At 34.2% G+C, this 18227-nt stretch overlaps 3 protein-coding genes across 3 annotated transcripts; 2 read left to right on the forward strand and 1 right to left on the reverse strand.

Annotated features, from left to right (window-relative positions):
• Positions 1-86: 86 nt before the first annotated feature.
• On the forward strand, positions 87-4853 carry LOC103860763 (dof zinc finger protein DOF3.5). Its single transcript, XM_033288910.1, has 2 exons — positions 87-3834; positions 4655-4853. The coding sequence occupies exon 1, from the start codon at positions 731-733 to the stop codon at positions 1532-1534; it is 804 nt and encodes a 267-aa protein (XP_033144801.1). The 5' UTR covers positions 87-730; the 3' UTR covers positions 1535-3834; positions 4655-4853.
• Positions 4854-7222: 2369 nt separating this feature from the next.
• Positions 7223-11981, reverse strand: LOC103860764 (E3 ubiquitin-protein ligase PUB22). The gene is made up of 2 exons (XM_033288886.1): positions 7589-11981; positions 7223-7497 (listed from the first exon to the last, which is right to left on the reverse strand). Exon 1 carries the CDS (start codon positions 10498-10500, stop codon positions 9229-9231), a length of 1272 nt encoding a protein of 423 aa, XP_033144777.1. The 5' UTR covers positions 10501-11981; the 3' UTR covers positions 7223-7497; positions 7589-9228.
• A 2426-nt stretch (positions 11982-14407) lies between these two features.
• LOC103860765 (NDR1/HIN1-like protein 10) lies at positions 14408-18102 on the forward strand. Its single transcript, XM_033288902.1, has one exon. It carries the CDS (start codon positions 14640-14642, stop codon positions 15540-15542), a length of 903 nt encoding a protein of 300 aa, XP_033144793.1. The 5' UTR covers positions 14408-14639; the 3' UTR covers positions 15543-18102.
• The last annotated feature ends 125 nt before the right edge of the window (positions 18103-18227 follow it).

Raw genomic sequence — 18227 nt, forward strand, 5'->3', positions numbered from 1 at the left:
AGAAACTCTTTTCCCCATTCAGATTTTCTTTTCCAAGTACCTTTTTTTTAGTATAAATAATCAAATAAATAAGTCAAGTATACACATATATAGAGATTCTACAAAACTTTGTGTTTTCTTGTTTCATCCTTTATTCATATACCTTACATAACATTTTCATACTAAGTGATTTGACTCGCACGCAATTTCCGATCATTAACAACTTTGACCAAATTAAACTTCATCGCTATGGCGAATTATTATATGTGTTAATTAAAGATTGTAATGTGAATAGAAGAATGTTTTACATACTATTATTGATTATTGATACAATTATATTTCATACCATTATTGTTACAACTATTTGTTTTAATATAACGTGAATACATTTTTTCTTACAATGAATATTGTATAATATGTCTCTAGAGAAAATAGACGTATATCTATAAATTGTATATAGCAATCGTGCAACCTCCATTAACTAAGCCGTACTAATAGCTCAATGTACACCAAATAACCCTTCTCTCCCGAGTGGTCATAGGCTTCTTAGTTCGCTTCGAAACGATCTCCAAGACTATATATTAAAATAACCGTTTTCTAATTCACATATCTTATTATTTAAACATATCAAAGATTCAAAACCCTTAAACCTGTCTCCCCCAAGAAGCAACAGTGAGTGCACCCTTACGAGGCAATTGCTCCCTACGTACCTCCTCCACTCTACAGCCTACACGTGTAACACCCTCTCCACATGCACAAACTCACACACATTCATGGATCGTATATAATACATTCTTATTGTGAGAGAGAGCAGAGAAGAGAGAGAGATATGGAGAGAACAGAAGCCTTGACGTCATCGTTTATATGGCGGCCAAATGCAAACGCAAACGCAGAGATAACGCCAAGCTGTCCAAGATGTGGATCATCCAACACAAAGTTCTGTTATTACAACAACTACAGCCTCACTCAACCTCGCTACTTCTGCAAAGGCTGCCGTAGATATTGGACCAAAGGCGGCTCCCTCCGCAACGTGCCTGTAGGTGGTGGCTGCCGCAAATCCCGCCGTACCAAATCCTCCTCGAGTAACGCTAAAACCGGCGTAACCGCTAGTTCATGCAACTCCGGTGGTGGCTCACCAAACATAGATCTTGCTCTTGTTTACGCCAACTTCTTGAATCCAAAGCCTGACGAACCCACACTTCGAGAAACATGCGATTTAGCCACAGGCGCTTCGATGGAACCCTCTAATTGGAGTATCGACATCGGTGATGATCATCACCACCATCATTATGATCATCAGGTGGAACACATTATTGAGGAATGTGGTTATAATGGGTTGCCTCCGTTTCCTGGTGAAGAGCTTCTTTCTATTGACACTAATAGTGTTTGGTCTGATGCTTTATTGATTGGTCATAATAACCATATAGAAGTTGGTGGTGTAACTTCGGCTGAGACTGTTCATGAACCGGTGGTTAACTTTGCTGATGAATCCAATGACTCTACCAACTTCTTGTTCGGAAGCTGGAGCCCTTTTGATTTCTCAACCGATGGATAATGATCCATATTTGCATTAAAAAAAAAGAGTTTGTATTATACCTATCATATATATAACATATACACATTTATATGAAGATCTTATGGTTCATTTCATGTAAATTAAGAGAGTCGATTATTTAAGTACAAATTTAAGGGGTAATATGTATACATAGGCTACAATTTTATTATTTTGGTAGTGATTCTCGACCTAAATATGATGCTATAATAAGTCGTTTTCAAGATTTGCCCAAGAATACCACGTGGAGGTCCTTGTCTTTGGATTCGATTGAGATTTGCTTGTTACTTGAACTTGCAATTCACTGAAAGTGAGACGCACGTGTACCATGGGGACACGTGTGAGAGTTGTTATGTCTCTGGCCTTTCTGTGTGCGTGTATAGATCTTCTCTAAAAGTTGTGTCAGAGAAAGAGCATATTTGTTGCTACTTTTCCTTTTAACTTCTTCCTACAATTAATCAGTTGATTTTTCATTGCCAAAGATAATATTATTGTTCGGTTTTAAGCAAGTACCATCGATTGGAAAAATATGAATAAAGTAATTTTCTATATTGTCTACCTCACATACATATAGAAAAAAATATGTAACTGATTGCATATTTTTTAGATGTATATCATTACATTGATAATGATTAAGTTACAAAAAAAAAAGATAATGAAGAAAAAACACGAATCCAACTCGTTAGTCTTGACTAGTCAAACAATCTTATTAACCATGTAATAGTCTACATGTGGAATCCAATCCAATTCTATATGGAATTTAATATTTACAGCTCTAAACATGCAAACTCATATGAGTACGTAGGACTAACAAATCCTGATAGTCCAATTTATATTCATAACTGTTAAGAGGCTAAGAGGTAGAGAACAATTTCTCTCATCAAGAACAAAGAAATAATCTCGCCACCATAACAAATAATCAGTAGCACTTTAAGGTGATGTTTTCGGTCTCTTAGTATAATTTTTTTGTAAATTTAATTATGTAATATTTCTAAAATTTCTATACATAAATATTCATAGTAGTGAACTTAAAACATATAATTAGATTGTTTTTTATGCAACAGATTGTTCTCAATTGATGAAGATGGTTCGGAACCAGATGAATGACCAGCTTTTGTAAATTACTTGGAGGATGTCAAAACCCTAAAAGAGAGCTTCACCAGATCATAGATCATCTATGTACCAAGGACGCAAAATACAAAGGCGAATAGACTAGTACGCAGTGCTAGAAAGCAACCGTCTTTTGTCGTTCACAAGGATGTAGATCACACGGTTTAGTTTAGAGAGTCAGTATGAGTCTGTAATAGTTGACGACAAAAAAAAAGATTGTTTTTTATGCAAAAGGTATATATAACTATAATTGGATTGTTAAAAGAGAAAAAAATAAATATAGAGAAAATGGTGAAATAGAATAGAGGAAATTCTGCGGGAGGTGGAGGCTTCCTTAGCTTCGCCGCCGCCGGTTCTAGTTCCCGGAAAGGGGAGGCTTTCTTTGCTCCGTTTTTGCCGGTTTTGGCTCCGGAGGGTAGGGGCTCACATAGCTCTACGCTGTCGGTTTAGGTCCCCGTTCTCTTTTGGGGTTTTTTTCTTGGTCTTGTTTTGTTTGGATTGGGTGAAATTTGCGGTGTGGTTCTTGTCGTTAGGATGGTTGTTCGGATTTGAAGGGATGAGCTATCGGTAGCCGATGAAGCTCTCCATCGATGGAGACGACGACAGGAGAAGGAAAGCAGTGTGTTTGAGACTCGGGCTTGATATGCCCAGTAGGCGAGTTGTGATTGGGATGATATCGCGGTTAGTCCGCTGATGCTCTCCGTGACAAGCGCGACGGATGAGAGCCGTTCGACGGTAACCGCCGGGATGAGATGAGGCGTGATTAGGTTAAGCCGACAAGAGTTCCTAGGTTAGGGCAGTGTCGGGGTTTGGGTTTATGGGCCTGTGGGCCGGTTTCTCTAGGGTTTGGCAGGTTGTGGTAATTGGGCCGTGAGCCTTTTATCTTGTAATTTTCTTGGGCTGAGCCCTTTCTATTTTAATGAAATATTGACGGAAAAAAAAAAAAAGAATAGAGGAAATTCTGCAACTTGTGTTCAGAGGCAAATAAGTTAACGTGGGAAGTTGTTTAATGTCGAGTTTCGTGCGTCACGCACGTTCCCGTATATCTCCACTTGATCCAAGGAAACAGTGATTAAGTTTTGTTACTATAGAAAACAGTTATACATTTATATTAATATTAAACAAAACGATGTAATCAAATATCTTGTCAAGTCATTTTGTTTAAACTTCAATATTTTAAGAGTTATTTTTGGGTTTACCTAGGCCTGGGCATTCGGGGTCCTAATCGGGTTTCGGTTTTATCCAATCGGATCTTAGTTTTTCGGGTTTATCAAAATCAGCCCCATTCAGATTATATAAAAATTTGGTTCGGGACCGGTTCGGGTTTTATCGGATTCGGATCGGGGTTAGTAAATCTTCAAAGAACCGGTTCAACCCGGTGTACTTTTGGGTTTTGGGTTCCAACCGGTTCTTCGGTTTTAAAGTACTTGATTTATACCTATTTTGTAACCAAAACATAAGTAAAATCGGTTCTTCGGGTTTAAAGTACTTGATTTATACCTATTTTGTAACCAAAACATAAGTAAAATCGATTCAGAAATAAGAAAAAAAACATCAAACATGATCATTCAAAGTCAAACAAAAGGTACGTTGTTATTGATAGAAAAAAACCAATAAATGAAATCATAAAACGAAAAATTAAATTCTCATGAAATGAAAAAAAATATTCAATGAAAATAAAACCAAAATCTAAAAATTTCAAGCTTCAACCGCCACTTTCAACTATCAGTAGATAGTTATTGTAGATGCTTAATAATATCTTAGTGTATTTTGGCTACATATCAGGAATTGAGATCATGTTTGGTACAAGTTCTTTTTAGGCATTTTGAATGTTTCGGATTCTATCGGATATCCATTTAATTTCGGGTTCGGTTCGGATAATACCCATAACCCGAAATACCATAAAACAAGATCCATTCGGTATTTATGTCGGGTTCGGATCGGTTCGGATTCATTTTTATCGGATCGAGTTCGGTTCGGATTTTCGGGTTCGGTTTATTTGCCCAGCCCTAGGTTTACCCCCTAGATGAACCTGGAGATTCACCAACTAATAGAAAATCGTTATTTTATATTCAATATCTTTTAAAAAAGAAAACAAAATATTATCAATTTATATCATAATTTTAAATAAATTAAAAAGTAAAAATAAATAAAAATAATACTAGATGCAAAAAAAAATATGCTTTTAACGCCGTCAGCAAAATATTAAACACTAAACCCTTGGGTAAACTCTAAACCCTTGGGTAAACACTAAACCTTTGGCTTTTCTAAACTTGGGTTTAGGGTTTACCCAAGGGTTTAAGGTTTAGGATTCATGGTTTAGGAGAGTTTAGGGTTTAGTGTTTTACTGACGACATTAAAAATATTATTTTTTTGCATTTACTACTTTTTTATTTATTTTTACTTTTTTTGAATTTTGAAAATCATGATATAAATTGATAATATTTTGTTTCTTTTTTTAAAAGATACTGAACATAAAATAACCACTTTTTATTGGTCGGTGAACTTACAAGTTCACCTAGGGGATGAACCCAAGAATAACTCATATTAATGCATTCTCTTTTTATGTTATGGAGTCAAATGCTGGAGCATACACTTCATAATAAAAATTTTACATCTTTATAAAATAAGAGAATATATATATATATATATATATTCTCTTATTTTATAAAGATGTAATTTAAAAAAAAATACATTTCAAAAGATACATCTTTTTATATTTTCACTATAATTTTATCAGCAAAAAATGATTAACTGTAAAGTTAAAAACATCAATTGTATTTTTTGATTTTTATTGGTTTATAATTGTATAAATAATCGTAAAATTATATATTTATATCTATATTTAATATATGTGAAAATTCTAAAATATGTATTATTTTGAAATGGATAGAAAGTTTGTTTTAAGTGCAGAAAGGACTTCCTCATAAAGATCACAAAACTTGTAAGTTTTTAGTGTACTACTTTTTATTGTGAAAGTAGAAATTAATATTAATGTTCACATAAATGTGACTTAGGGAATAGTTTATTAACTTTATTTTTTGACAGTGAATAGTGTTTTTATTGAAACAAAAATTAAGCTTAAATGAAATGAATCAACGGATGGAATAACAATCGGGATATATAATCAAAGATCAAAGATAAATCCAGTTTCGCTTACCATACTCATGTAGATCAAAATTTTGTTTATATCCAAATTGTAATTTTGCTAATGGGACAGAACTTATGGTAAAAGAAAGTGCATACCCCTGTTCTAAAACAATTCATGGTTAATCCACGATAAATTTAGCAAAATCACATTTTGCTTTAAAAAAAGCTTTAAGAAAGAAAAACAAACAAATGGGGACCGAATCAAACGTTAGACCACCACCATGCAATCAAAGTCGCCGTGTCGACTTAGCGTCCTTATACATGACTTCAACATTACAAGAAATTCAGTAAACTAAAAGTCTTAACCATTTATTATATATGATCGCCTTTACATGTTGATTTTATGTTTATATACCTGTTGATTTTTTGGGTCAATGTATGCATCTGTTGATATGTATACATTTATATGCATACACAGGTTTGTCATTTGTGTATGTCACGCGCCTGTATCTTAAAAATGTAACTGATTTTTTTGTCAATTGTTTGGATTATCTCTCCATAGTCCATACCGTTTAACTACAAATGCAAGTGGTAGTCGAAGGAGGGGCAGGGGCGGACCCAGGTGAGAAGATGGTGTGGCACAGGCCCCACACTCATTTTAAATTTTTCTTTAGTAACAAATTTAAATTTATTAACACACCCCTAACCTATATATAAATTACACTATGTGTTCTATGTAAAGTTCTCGGTCCGCCCCTGAGGAGGGGACCAGCTTCATAGTTTCTTAACTCATTTTAGGTTGCGACATGGTTGCTCGTAAGATCTGACTTTTAATTTACGACATTTATTATATACAATTATCAGTATTTTGAAAAAATAATACAGGTTTATAACATATGCAACTCCCCTATATTTAATATGTGATATAGCCATATACTAAGCATGGCGGTCAGTACTCAGCTGCTTGTGTTTCCTTTTTCCTAATCGGGTAATTAAAAACGGACCTTTCAAACATCATTTGGAACATTTAAAAAGAGGCATCAAATAAGATATATACTGTATATAATACCACGATACAGTTAGATCCTTACTTTGGACTCGCATAAAAAAACACTGTAAATGGACCACGATTGTTACTAGGCATGTGTGTAACACGTCTATCCTTATAATATGATGTTTTTCCTTATATATATATGATATTTTTCTTATGCGTACATCGACTTCTAAGATTATCCTCTTTTGAATGGTTTTATCTCTTCTTTTATATGTTTTGCATGCTCTCAGATTTAATTATATCAAATATAACTATCTTTATTCTTAAGATATATGAAGATAAAAATGTTGGATACTAAATTTCAAAATGAATTTGAAGTTGAAGTCGGAGTCGTTTGTATTGTCGATGAGATGTGTTAGTTTCATCCTATATGATGCAAGTTGAACCTCACATCCTCCAATTTGGTGTTTGGTCCGAACCTTTTTTTTTTTTTTTCCCAACTGAAATTATATTGATCCAAAGATGAAATACATAGGCTGGCGGAAAATGATGATATCCCCAGAATCTAAAACCCAAAAACGGGACACTAAAACCCACAGACGGGACACTAAAACCCAAACACGGGTGCACAAAGACAAAGGATAAGTCAAACCAAAAACCTAAAGTTCAAAGAAGTTCACGACTTTAAAGAAGACAGGTAGCCTAAAGACCCATAACCACCGGAGGCTTACATAGGGACAGCCAGACGAACCGAGGATGAGCGCCTGGCAAGCTTGACAACCAAATCGAAGAACAGAAAAGATCAGGCTGCGACAAGTAACAGCAGAACTAAGAGAGGCCAATATACTGCCTCAATTACAAACCTTTTCACCGATAAGAAGCCAAAGACAACCCAGGATCCACGAGACGACTCACCGTTGTTGCATACGGATCAAGAAACCAACAGACTTCAAACAAAACCAGAACCAATTGGAGAAGCCACCACATATTAAAGACCATCTGAAGAAACCAAGCGAGATGAGGAACACCAATACGGAAATTAAGCTCTGAAACGAGCCCGCTTAAGAGAACAGATCGCGATAGCGACGCACCGAAGACGTTCTGAACAACAGACGAACAGCAACCAAGGTTTTTATTTATTTATTTTATACTGAAATGGTAGCCAAACAAAATTAATTTTCTCACGTGAAACGACACTGTACTCATGTTCCCACTAAGACCATGTTCCCTGATTGGTAAAACCGAGGTCTATAGATGCATAGATTCTTGCTATAAATGCATTTAAGTGCTTTAGATTCATATAGGTATTGATCTTAAAAGCACAATTTTCTGAATGCAAAGTTTGTCTCCGAAACATAAGTATCTTTTAAGTTTTTGTATTTACATTTTCGGATCTATTAGATATTTAAGAACCAGTTATAAGTTTTTTTTAGTTAAAAGTTAAAAGACAGATTCTTATATTCCGCTAAGAACTCACCTTAAAAACCTCTCATTAAACTTCTTCTTAGTCTTTCATCTACGGATCTATTGATATATTGATATGCATGTAGATCGTCAAACGGTCCACTTTGGTTTAAGATTTTTTCGAAAATAACTTTACCACATCTTGTCGATAATAATTTTGAAATTACTTACCTGAAAAAAAAATTATTTAGGTATATCAGGTAACAAATCTCAATAATTTCTTGAGATAAAACCATCATTAACCCCAATTTCTTAACTGAAGCTTTTAGCTTCGGATAAGAGACGGTTCTTAGTTTTTTTTAGATTTTAACTAAGAAAAATTAAGAACCGTCTCTTAAATAAGAGATATACGAGCCGTTTCTTAGCCGAAAAACGTAAAAAAAAAAATAAAAAAATGTTAAATCATGAGTTAAGAACCCTGGCTAAGAGACCGGGGTTAATTATGCCCTAAGAAACTAGTCATCGGATGAAAGCATGCTTAGTACATAGTACATGTGGTCGAAGTCGATATATAATGAAATCCCATACATAAACCAATAGTCGGGTAAGACTTCAAGATGTCGAACGTACGGACATTAACATTCCTAATGTTACTTCCACGTACATATGGTCAGAAACGTTACAAATGATTCATACATTTCTATTAAAACAACTATGATGTTGTCGTATTGGTTATCCATTCAATTAAAATGAGAAGTTGAAAAAGATGGTCTCCATTATTTTTGTGGAAATGAACAAGCTAGAAGAATACAAATAAAGAGCCTTTAACAACAACGAGGAAGCAAGTGGGAAACAATGGTCATGTAACTTGTGATTCCATTTATTTCTTTGCAGTTTCTCATAATCTCATAAAGAAAATCCCAACTGAAAGACAATAGAAATTCTGAATTTGAGCCTTTGAAAGATATAACAAAGACAATAGAAATTCTGAATTTGAGCAAAAATAAATCATTCTATTTTTTGAATGAACTTATACGAAGAAAATTTGTATCTGATGAGAATCAATCAAGCATGTACGTTCCATGTTCTATCTTGCTGTTCAAGCAGGAAACGAAGCATACAAATTTCTTGGGACACAAGGTGATTCCCTCCAAACCCTAGCGTGCAGCTTAAGCAATTCCTTAGCCTTTTCTTTAGTCTTGTTTCCGCAACTCACTTGAAGCACCAAACACATCTTCGCCACAACTCCCAATTGCAACATCTCCTGCAACAAACAAGGCGTAGCACAAAACCTCCCAATGGAAAGCAAAACCCTAACCGCCCTTTCGCTAGTTATCTGAGAGACCCTCAATATCTTCTTAGACACAACGGCAATAGCCGCACCATGATTCAAAAACTCGGCTCTTCCTTCAGCACACTGACATAGCATATCAAGAACCACCATAGCCATCTCTGAGTTTCTTCTCTCGGATGAGAAAGTTTCATCCATTAGAAGCTCTATTATCATAGAGACCGCTCCAGCTGCCACAGCCTTGTGCCTATTCCTTCCCCATGGACATATAATCACCAAGATCTGCATTGCTGATGTCGTTGCCTTGTGAGAGATCTGATCACTCAAGATCTGAACCACTTCATTGAAAAGCTCACGTTCCAACAATATGATCTGCATGGGATCCGCAACTTCAAGAATCTTCTTGAGGAGAAAAGCTGCATAGGCTCTTGATTCGTAGTTCCCACGTTGCATAATCTTAGTCAACGTCATTACAAGATTAGTTCCCTTCTTGTTGTTTAAGAGACTCTTGCGTGCTTCCTCCGATGTGTCGAGATGGTAGAGTATGCTTAAAGCTTCGTCCATTAAGCTCCTCGAAGAATCAAACCGGTTCTCCAACATGTTTGACTGACACAAATCGTTGGATGTATCTACGGAGTTGCTGACGATATTTGCCAAGAACTCTGGAACTCCTGCGGCTTCTAAGCACCTTTTGTTCGTTGGATTCTCCGACACTATTTGACGTAGCCGTTTAAGGCATTTGACTTGGTTCTGATACGAAGATGAAGAATCTTTGATGAGTTTTTCGATCTCGGACTTAGAGATTAGAGGTTTTGGTGTTGCGATTCTCTCGATGCCGTAGGATGCATTGAGCGTACACCAAGATTGGATTAGACGGCGAAGAGTGTGGTTTGGTGTGAGATCGGTCTCGGTTATGACTTGTTTGGTGACCGGACATGAGTTGTTCTTACCGGTGAAGAGCCATTTCTCGATGTTGTCCCTGTCGTAGGTTATCCCGGTGGAAACTATGACCGGATCCTTCATGATATCTAGAGAGATTGGACATAGGAAGAAACAAGGAATATCTATCTCTTGATCCATATTAACTCGCCGGAAAAAAAGTGAATCTTGATGAATAAATGGATCAACAAAGAATCTCAAGAAATGAAGTTTTTTCTTTATCAAAAGTGTAGTAGTTGAGATTTATGAGATGTGAATTGTATTGAATAAGTTAGCAAGAAGAGAGAAGAAAGTAGGGTTTATATATAAAAGATTGAAGAAATATTCAGAGTTATTACAAAAGTCAAAACACGGAAAATACAAGTATTTGTAAACGCTTTTTGGATAGTTGTCCTATTTATTATTATACTATGGAACGTATAATATAGATTTGACTTTTTGGGTACTATAACAAAAAAAAAATACTCAATAATAAATGCTTTTATGTTTGAAAGTGAGACGCATGGAGAGTATTGAATTGTCAAAGAGATTCAGTTACGGCGATGAAAGTGTAAATAGTAACGAAGCCATTGGAGGATTTGGTCGTGGCGGTGTTGAAGACAAGTGGTTTATATGCTTTGTTTTTCGATTTTACTCACATGTCATATTTGCTTATTCCTCGCATCTTTTCTTGCCATATATCCTCTACGTGACATTGTAAATTTATTTATTTGATTCATAAAAAAGAAAGCTAAAATTGACAGCATATTTCAAAACTAGTTGATATACTGTTGGAACCGTATTGTAGAGGAAGATTATTGGGTTATTTGTCAGCAAAAACATGATTATTGTTTGGTGATGTTTTTTTCTGGTGCAGACAAAACCCAGAGTGCCATCAACGGTTGGATTGTACTTTGTTTCAGGGTCCATCTCTGATAATAGATTTAGACCCATGTTCCTTGATGCTTTCCTTTGTTTCTTTTTTCTAGGCCCTTTTTCACGATGTTTTGAACATTTGCTATTTTTAGTTAATGTTTCATTTTATTTTCGTATTTGTTTGCTCCTTGATCCTTGTGCCAGTGGAGAAGATGTCGCTCATTGACAAATGTCTAATAAAACAAAGAATAAATTTTGTAAATGGTGATGAAGAATTTTTTAATGGAAAAATAAAAAATTGCTAATAACATATTTTTTATAAATTGATTTGCTATTGCATCTCTTTGAAAAATAATTAAAAGCGAGAAAGCATATACCAAAAGGGGGATGTATTGTCTCGGTGGGAATCAATTTGCTAGTTACTACATACCACTTGGGGTTTCTTAAGTCATATCTTCGGATTGCAATGCCTTTGTGATTAATATTTGCATGCACCGATTAAAATAGTCAAACAATATGTTTTATTATAGTTAAAAGATTAATAAAATTTTGAGATTTGTTAGTTAAAAACGTTTATTTTATTTTTTGAACTTGAAACCCTTTATTATTTTTTTAGGGAGAGTTATGAAAATGGCTTCAATTTGTACCCAAAAAAAACATTTTGTGCTGTAAGATTTTTTTTTCTCCGGATATTTGATCAGACATGTAAGTTTTATTTAAATATCACTATTATATTTCTTTAAACAGCGACCATAGTTTGTAACCCCCCCCCCCTCCCCCCCCAACTTTATCTTTAACAACCGAATAATATTTTCTAACATTTCAAACCGAAAATCGATCGATACTAACACTTTTGTATAACTAAAAAGTGAATGTCAAGGTATCGAATTCGTCCCACCACTAACGTGAATATTAACTTCCGGATGAGAACGAATGTGAACAAGTAACTGATCAAACTTTCTATTTATTTGGTAAAAAGGCATTAGTAACTGATCAACTTGTTTAAATTATTTAACTAATTCCCACACACTCGTCAAAAATGACCAATACGTAAAGAAACAAGCGGCCGTTTTAAAAATAGTTATCAAGAGTGAGTTTGTTCTTTGTGCCAGCAAAATAACGTTTTTATAAATTGAGATCGCTGACTTGTCTTTTTTCTTTTGTGCACTATCGCTGACTTGTCTTTCTTTGAGAAAATGTAAGATAACTACACGTTTTTGGTCAATCAAGTGAAACCATGATATGGGCCAATGGTAAAACAAAAAGTGCAGACATATAGAACAACACTAAGTCAATTAATTTTACAAAAAAAACACTAAGTCAATTAAGTATTACTTATACAATGTATTCAAATAATACTAGATAATGAAACTGCTGACGTAGTTATTAGTATGTCAAGATGGGAAATGGAAAGCATGGTCTTTGTTCTCTGTTGATTTATTCTATATAATTTGAGTACGATGGATAATACACATTGAGGTCGTCTAATACAAGTTGATAGGTAATCCAAGTAGGTTTTGCCACGGTGGAATATAAAATTTTAAATATGAATGGGTGGCGTAGAGACGATTTATTTGACATGGGGCCAAGACGAAAATGAAGTGTATACAGCTAAATTACATTAAAAATATATGGTCAGAAAATAGACACCTTCATACAGGCTACCACATGGGATTGGATCGAAATATAGAAAATTTGGACGTCATATTATTGGCATTCTACAGAAAACTAGGGGGTTAAATTAGCAGATTCGAACAAAATAACAACCCCCTAAATTCTCTACATAGCTCTTCTTTCTTGATGTGCAAGCTAATATAAATATGCAGTGTCTTCAATGCATACCGTTGGAAGATTTGTCTTCATCACTTGGCAGTATGATTGGGCATAGAAAGTAAAATACATTCTGCACTAAGACCATTTTCAATGGTTTTTCTCATTTTTCCCCTTAAAATGAAGTAAACTCAAAATGAGTTTGTGATTTGCTCCAATGGTTCCCCTCATTTTCTCCCTCAAATCTTATTATATTCATTTTTCAAATTTTTATATATTGCAAAGAACACTTTTATTTTATAAGATTTTAGATTATTCTCACTTATTTTTAAATTATACAATTTAACCAAACTTCAACTTGTGAAAAGCAAATATTTATTACATTAATAAAAGTACATAACAACATACAAAGTAATAATAGAATTTTACTTAAACAGTACTATTACTATATTTTTCCTACAAATGATCAATCAATGCATTTCGAAGAGAGAAATGAGCTTCTTTATCCTTGATTTGTCTAAACCGACTCAAAAACTTTTGGAATCGGGTAGTTTCGTCTTCAGCTATTTCAACTTCCGGAGGTGAAACTTCTCTTCCAACTACAATTGGTGCATCGAGATCACATTCAGTCAATATTTTAATGATCTTGGTGGATCTGGAATAACCTACCTGATTATTAAGTTATTTTCATCAATATTGTATTAAGTTTTTCTTATGTTTAGAGTTATGTTTAGAGTTGTTAAATGTTGTATTAAGTTTGTTGTGATTTTTTTTTAACTTTGTATTAGTTATGTATCTCAATGGTATTGTTTTCTATTTTATTTTTTAAATTATATAGTATGATTTATAAAATTATAAATTATATTTTAATAATTAATTATTGGTAATTCTATTTTAAGAAGTTTAATCAGTAAATACATATTGGGTATAAAGTTATAAAAGTTATGTTTAGTGTTAATGTTTTGTTTATGCATAAAATAAAAATTGTCATAAAATAAAGGATCATTATGTAAATAAAAAAAGTTTGACATCAAAATGAGGTTGTGAATAGTGTTCCCTCAAATTTGATGGAATACTGTTCATATACTCATTTTTTTCCTCAAAATGATGTACTATTGGAGATGAGTTTCCCTCATTTTTTGATGTTTTCCTTCATTTTGGTGCACCATTGGAGATGCTCTAATAATAGCTTCTTCATCATTATTATATCTACCCTAATCAATTCCAACATGTCACTTTCTTTCCTATTTTTATATTCCTCGCCCCAAAATGGAAACTTTTAATACTTCCGTTCCGAAACTTCCTTTCTTGGAAAGGATCCATCAGATTATCAAATTTCAAGAAAATGTATATTAAGTGGATGACGAAGGAGACTTAGGCTCGGTTCCAAGGTCTGGACCTCCTTTTCTTTTTTTCCTTATAGAATCTATTTTTAGCTCAGCCATGGCGGGTTCACTATTTTTATCCAAATTGATTTGTTTTGTTCTTTAACTAGCCAAAGAAAGAAAGAGTCAAACGTTTGGCAAAACGTGATTAGTCTTCGTGCTTTCCACTAAACCTCCCCCCTTTGTTTCTCCAAATCTTTTCCTGGAAAGTTTGATTAATTTCAGGAAATTAATCGGAGACAAAGGAGAGGGGAGGGTAGAGACACAACGATGCCTTCTCTTCCGGAAGAAGAAACTCAACCCAAAAACGATTCGGGTTCGGATCAAACCTCTGAACGCGACACCAATCCACCACCACCGCCTTCGCCGCAATCTCAACCGCCTCCAACGCAAACGCAACAACAATCTTACCCACCCGTTATGGGCTTTCCAGGCTACCCTCAAGCTCCATACCAAAACTACCCAAACCCACCTTACAACCACAACCAATACGCCTATGCACAAGCCCCACCCGCTTCATATTACGGTTCTTCTTACCCACCTCAGCAAAACCCGGTTTACCAAACACCCCCTCCGTCCGGTTTCTTCAGAGGAATCCTCACCGGTTTAGTCTTTATAGCCGTCTTCCTTTGCATCTCCACCACCATAACATGGCTCGTCCTCCGTCCTCAAATCCCGGTTTTCTCCGTAACCAATTTCTCCGTCTCCAATTTCAACCTAACCGAACCGGTTTTCTCCGCACAGTTTACAGCTAATCTCACCGTCGAGAATCCGAACACGAAACTAACAAGCTACTTCAATCGAATCCAAGGATTCATCTACAACCAAAACGCGGTCGCGGAAGAAGATTTCTTGGCCATGGAGTACTTCCAGCCGGTTTACGTGGAGACCAAGAAATCGGTTTTGATAGGAGAAACCCTAACGGCGGGAGGAGAGGGACAGCGGAAAGTTCCAAGCTGGGTCGGGGAAGAGATGAAGAAAGAGAGAGATACGGGAACGGTGTCGTTTAACCTGTGGATGGCTGTTTCGGTCACTTTTAAAACCGATGGTTGGTCGGCGCGGGAAAGAGGACTTAAGGTGTTTTGCGGAAAGTTGAAAGTTGCGTTTGAAGGAGGATCAGGAAACGGTGCCGTTTTGTTGCCTAAGCCTCTTCCTTGTTTGGTTTACGTTTGATCCTTTTGCCTTGGAAGTTTTCTTCTTCTTGATATCTCTCTTGTAATGTTTGATTGTTTACAAGGTATAGAAACCTAGTAAACGAAGTTACAAAGGGAAAAAAAATTAGGTTCTAGGTGGAGAAAAAAATCCAGTCGTTATTAAATCGATCTTGTAATCGTTTTGAATGAGTACAACAAGAATGTGATATAAATCCTTGATTCAGATATATTTGTATGACTCGTTCAATCCACGGACTGTTTGATCGAGGTTGATTGATAAATATTGGAGATAACTAAGAGAGCAAAATATGTATCTTGTAAAGTATTTGTGGCTGTTCAAATCCGATTATGAAGTGAAACACAAAAAATCTATAAAGCCCAAATCTATTTGTTTTGTGAAATGATAATGATTAGCTGATTTAAATATGTATCATAAAATTTGGATATGTTTTATTTTTAGTTGTGATAGATCTAAATTTGGTGCATATATATAACTTTCATATAAATTATTAATAAACAATATAATAATATCCATCAGTTAAAAAACAATATAATACTATTCATGGGTTGGGTCCTCATGAACACGGACCAGGTTTGTTGGACCTGAAACATCATCATGATGGAAACTTCTCCTAGTTTTGTGTATCAGATTGCGTCAGAATGCACAGAGAGAAATCACTCGAGTCTCGATCGTATGTGTAGTGGAGTAAAAATATATATATGAGATTGAGATATATATATATATATATATATCCCGAATAAAGAAAGTTAATGTTAGTTTAGAAGATTTTGTGATGTTAGTAATTGCCTGTTTGTCAATTTTTCAACTTTTTAGGCTAAACTTTTTTTTGGTGGGTAAAAATAGTATTTTCCCACTTCTAAAACTTACTTCTTTTTATTTTTATAAATAATGCAAATATGAAAATTAGAACTCTAAATTATCACTTAAGTTCATACTTGATTTTTCTATTGTGTTATAAATTGAATATTTTAAATTGAAGTGGTTCATTTAAATATGATTAAAGACTATTAGGAAAAAGAGGTTTACGTTGATTATTATACTGAATATCGGTAAGAAAAAATTAATCTTATACAAAACAAACCATTAGCATTTCTTATGTACTTTCTTTGTTTGATTTACTACGATTTAAACATAACATATTTTTGTAATATGCTTTACTAAATTAGCAGCAATATGTATGTACATTTTGTGAGATATGAAGAAGTTAAACTTCAAACTTATGAATTGTTTATTTGAAACGAAAAAGTTAAATCATAACTAATTAAACCAAGCATGAGGCATGCACGTAACCTATTTTAGTTTTCGCCTATATGGTAATACGCAAGATATTTACTTATAATGGTGTTACATATTCACAATCAAATGCGATTATCTACACTGCATTAACACAAAAGGCCAATGCTATGTAAATATAGTACTTATTTATTCATCTATATCAATGATTTATATAGATTGGTTGGTAATGAACGCGTAATTTAAATAGAAATAAAAGGGTTGGTGGTTTGTCTTTATGTAATAAACCTAACAAAATGGAAATGTAACGAAGGAAAAGACACTTTGCAGTTTGCATTATGATCAAATGTAACTTTAAGAAAGATTCGAAGTCTTTAGTTGGGCTGTGGAGATAGAAGTTGCAGCCTGTAACATGACCACGTGGGTCCTACTCCTACTCTGTAAAACGAAGAAAAGGCGGAGACGTGTTTTGTTTTCAAGTCAACAGCCAACACCCAACGCAGGCGCAACACATTGATATGAATAAACACGTTATATTGTTGATCAAAAATATCAATCAAATAATTAGTTATATATCTATAGCCTTAAAGCTTTATAATTTGCTTGGGCATTGCACGAATGTTAGCTATTATATCATTATTTAGGATAAGATTGATATATTCTCTTATATATATGGATTTAACGTTGCATTCACTCTTGTTGGGTAAAAACTAGAAAGAGTTGGTGGGCTAGCCGAGTAGGTGACGTTTTATATTAGTACTATATTTGACATGAATGAGATTAATGAAGTAAAGCGATGAGTACAATTGAGAAGAACTGAAAGGAACAAATCCCATACACTAACTAATCGTTATCAACAATTCATCGATACAAAGTAACTTTTATATATTTATTTTTTCAAAAACATTTTAGAGATAGACATAATATAAGTCATCCAAAGATTTAGCTGAGTGTTCTTGAAGTATTAACCACCAAGGATTTATATGGTTAGCAATCGATATCCAATGAAATGTTATATAATATTGTAAGCATTTCGTTAATTTTTTTTATTTTGTATTAGATCTCAAATATCTCAAAACTGATACTATAAAATAAGATACGCCATGTTTTAATACTAGAATATTCTACCAAAACCAACCATAAAATGACACATCTAACACCGAAAATAAATTTATCTTTGAACTGAATTCTTTTGATTTACAAAAACTGTAATTTTAGAATAAGAAAATATGTCACATGCGCCATGTTCTTGTCTAAACTAAAATAGTTATACCAAAATAATAAATCCAAAATAGACTCATATTTTAACAGAATTAATCATGAGTGAAACTTAAAATAAAACAAAATAAAATAAGATACATCATCGCAGCTAAATAAAACAAAATAAAATAAAATTGACAAGCCAGCTAAAAGCTCAACTAAATGTCAACAAATAACCATTGTGCATTA

The sequence above is a fragment of the Brassica rapa genome, chromosome A03 (assembly GCF_000309985.2).
Source record: "Brassica rapa cultivar Chiifu-401-42 chromosome A03, CAAS_Brap_v3.01, whole genome shotgun sequence".
Lineage (NCBI taxonomy): Eukaryota > Viridiplantae > Streptophyta > Magnoliopsida > Brassicales > Brassicaceae > Brassica > Brassica rapa.

What these genes read in the sequence shown, in the direction of transcription:
- LOC103860764 (XM_033288886.1), bottom strand. Translation starts at nt 10,500, where the DNA reads ATGGATCAAGAGATAGATATTCCTTGTTTCTTCCTATGTCCAATCTCT.
- LOC103860765 (XM_033288902.1), top strand. Translation starts at nt 14,640, where the DNA reads ATGCCTTCTCTTCCGGAAGAAGAAACTCAACCCAAAAACGATTCGGGT.
- LOC103860763 (XM_033288910.1), top strand. Translation starts at nt 731, where the DNA reads ATGCACAAACTCACACACATTCATGGATCGTATATAATACATTCTTAT.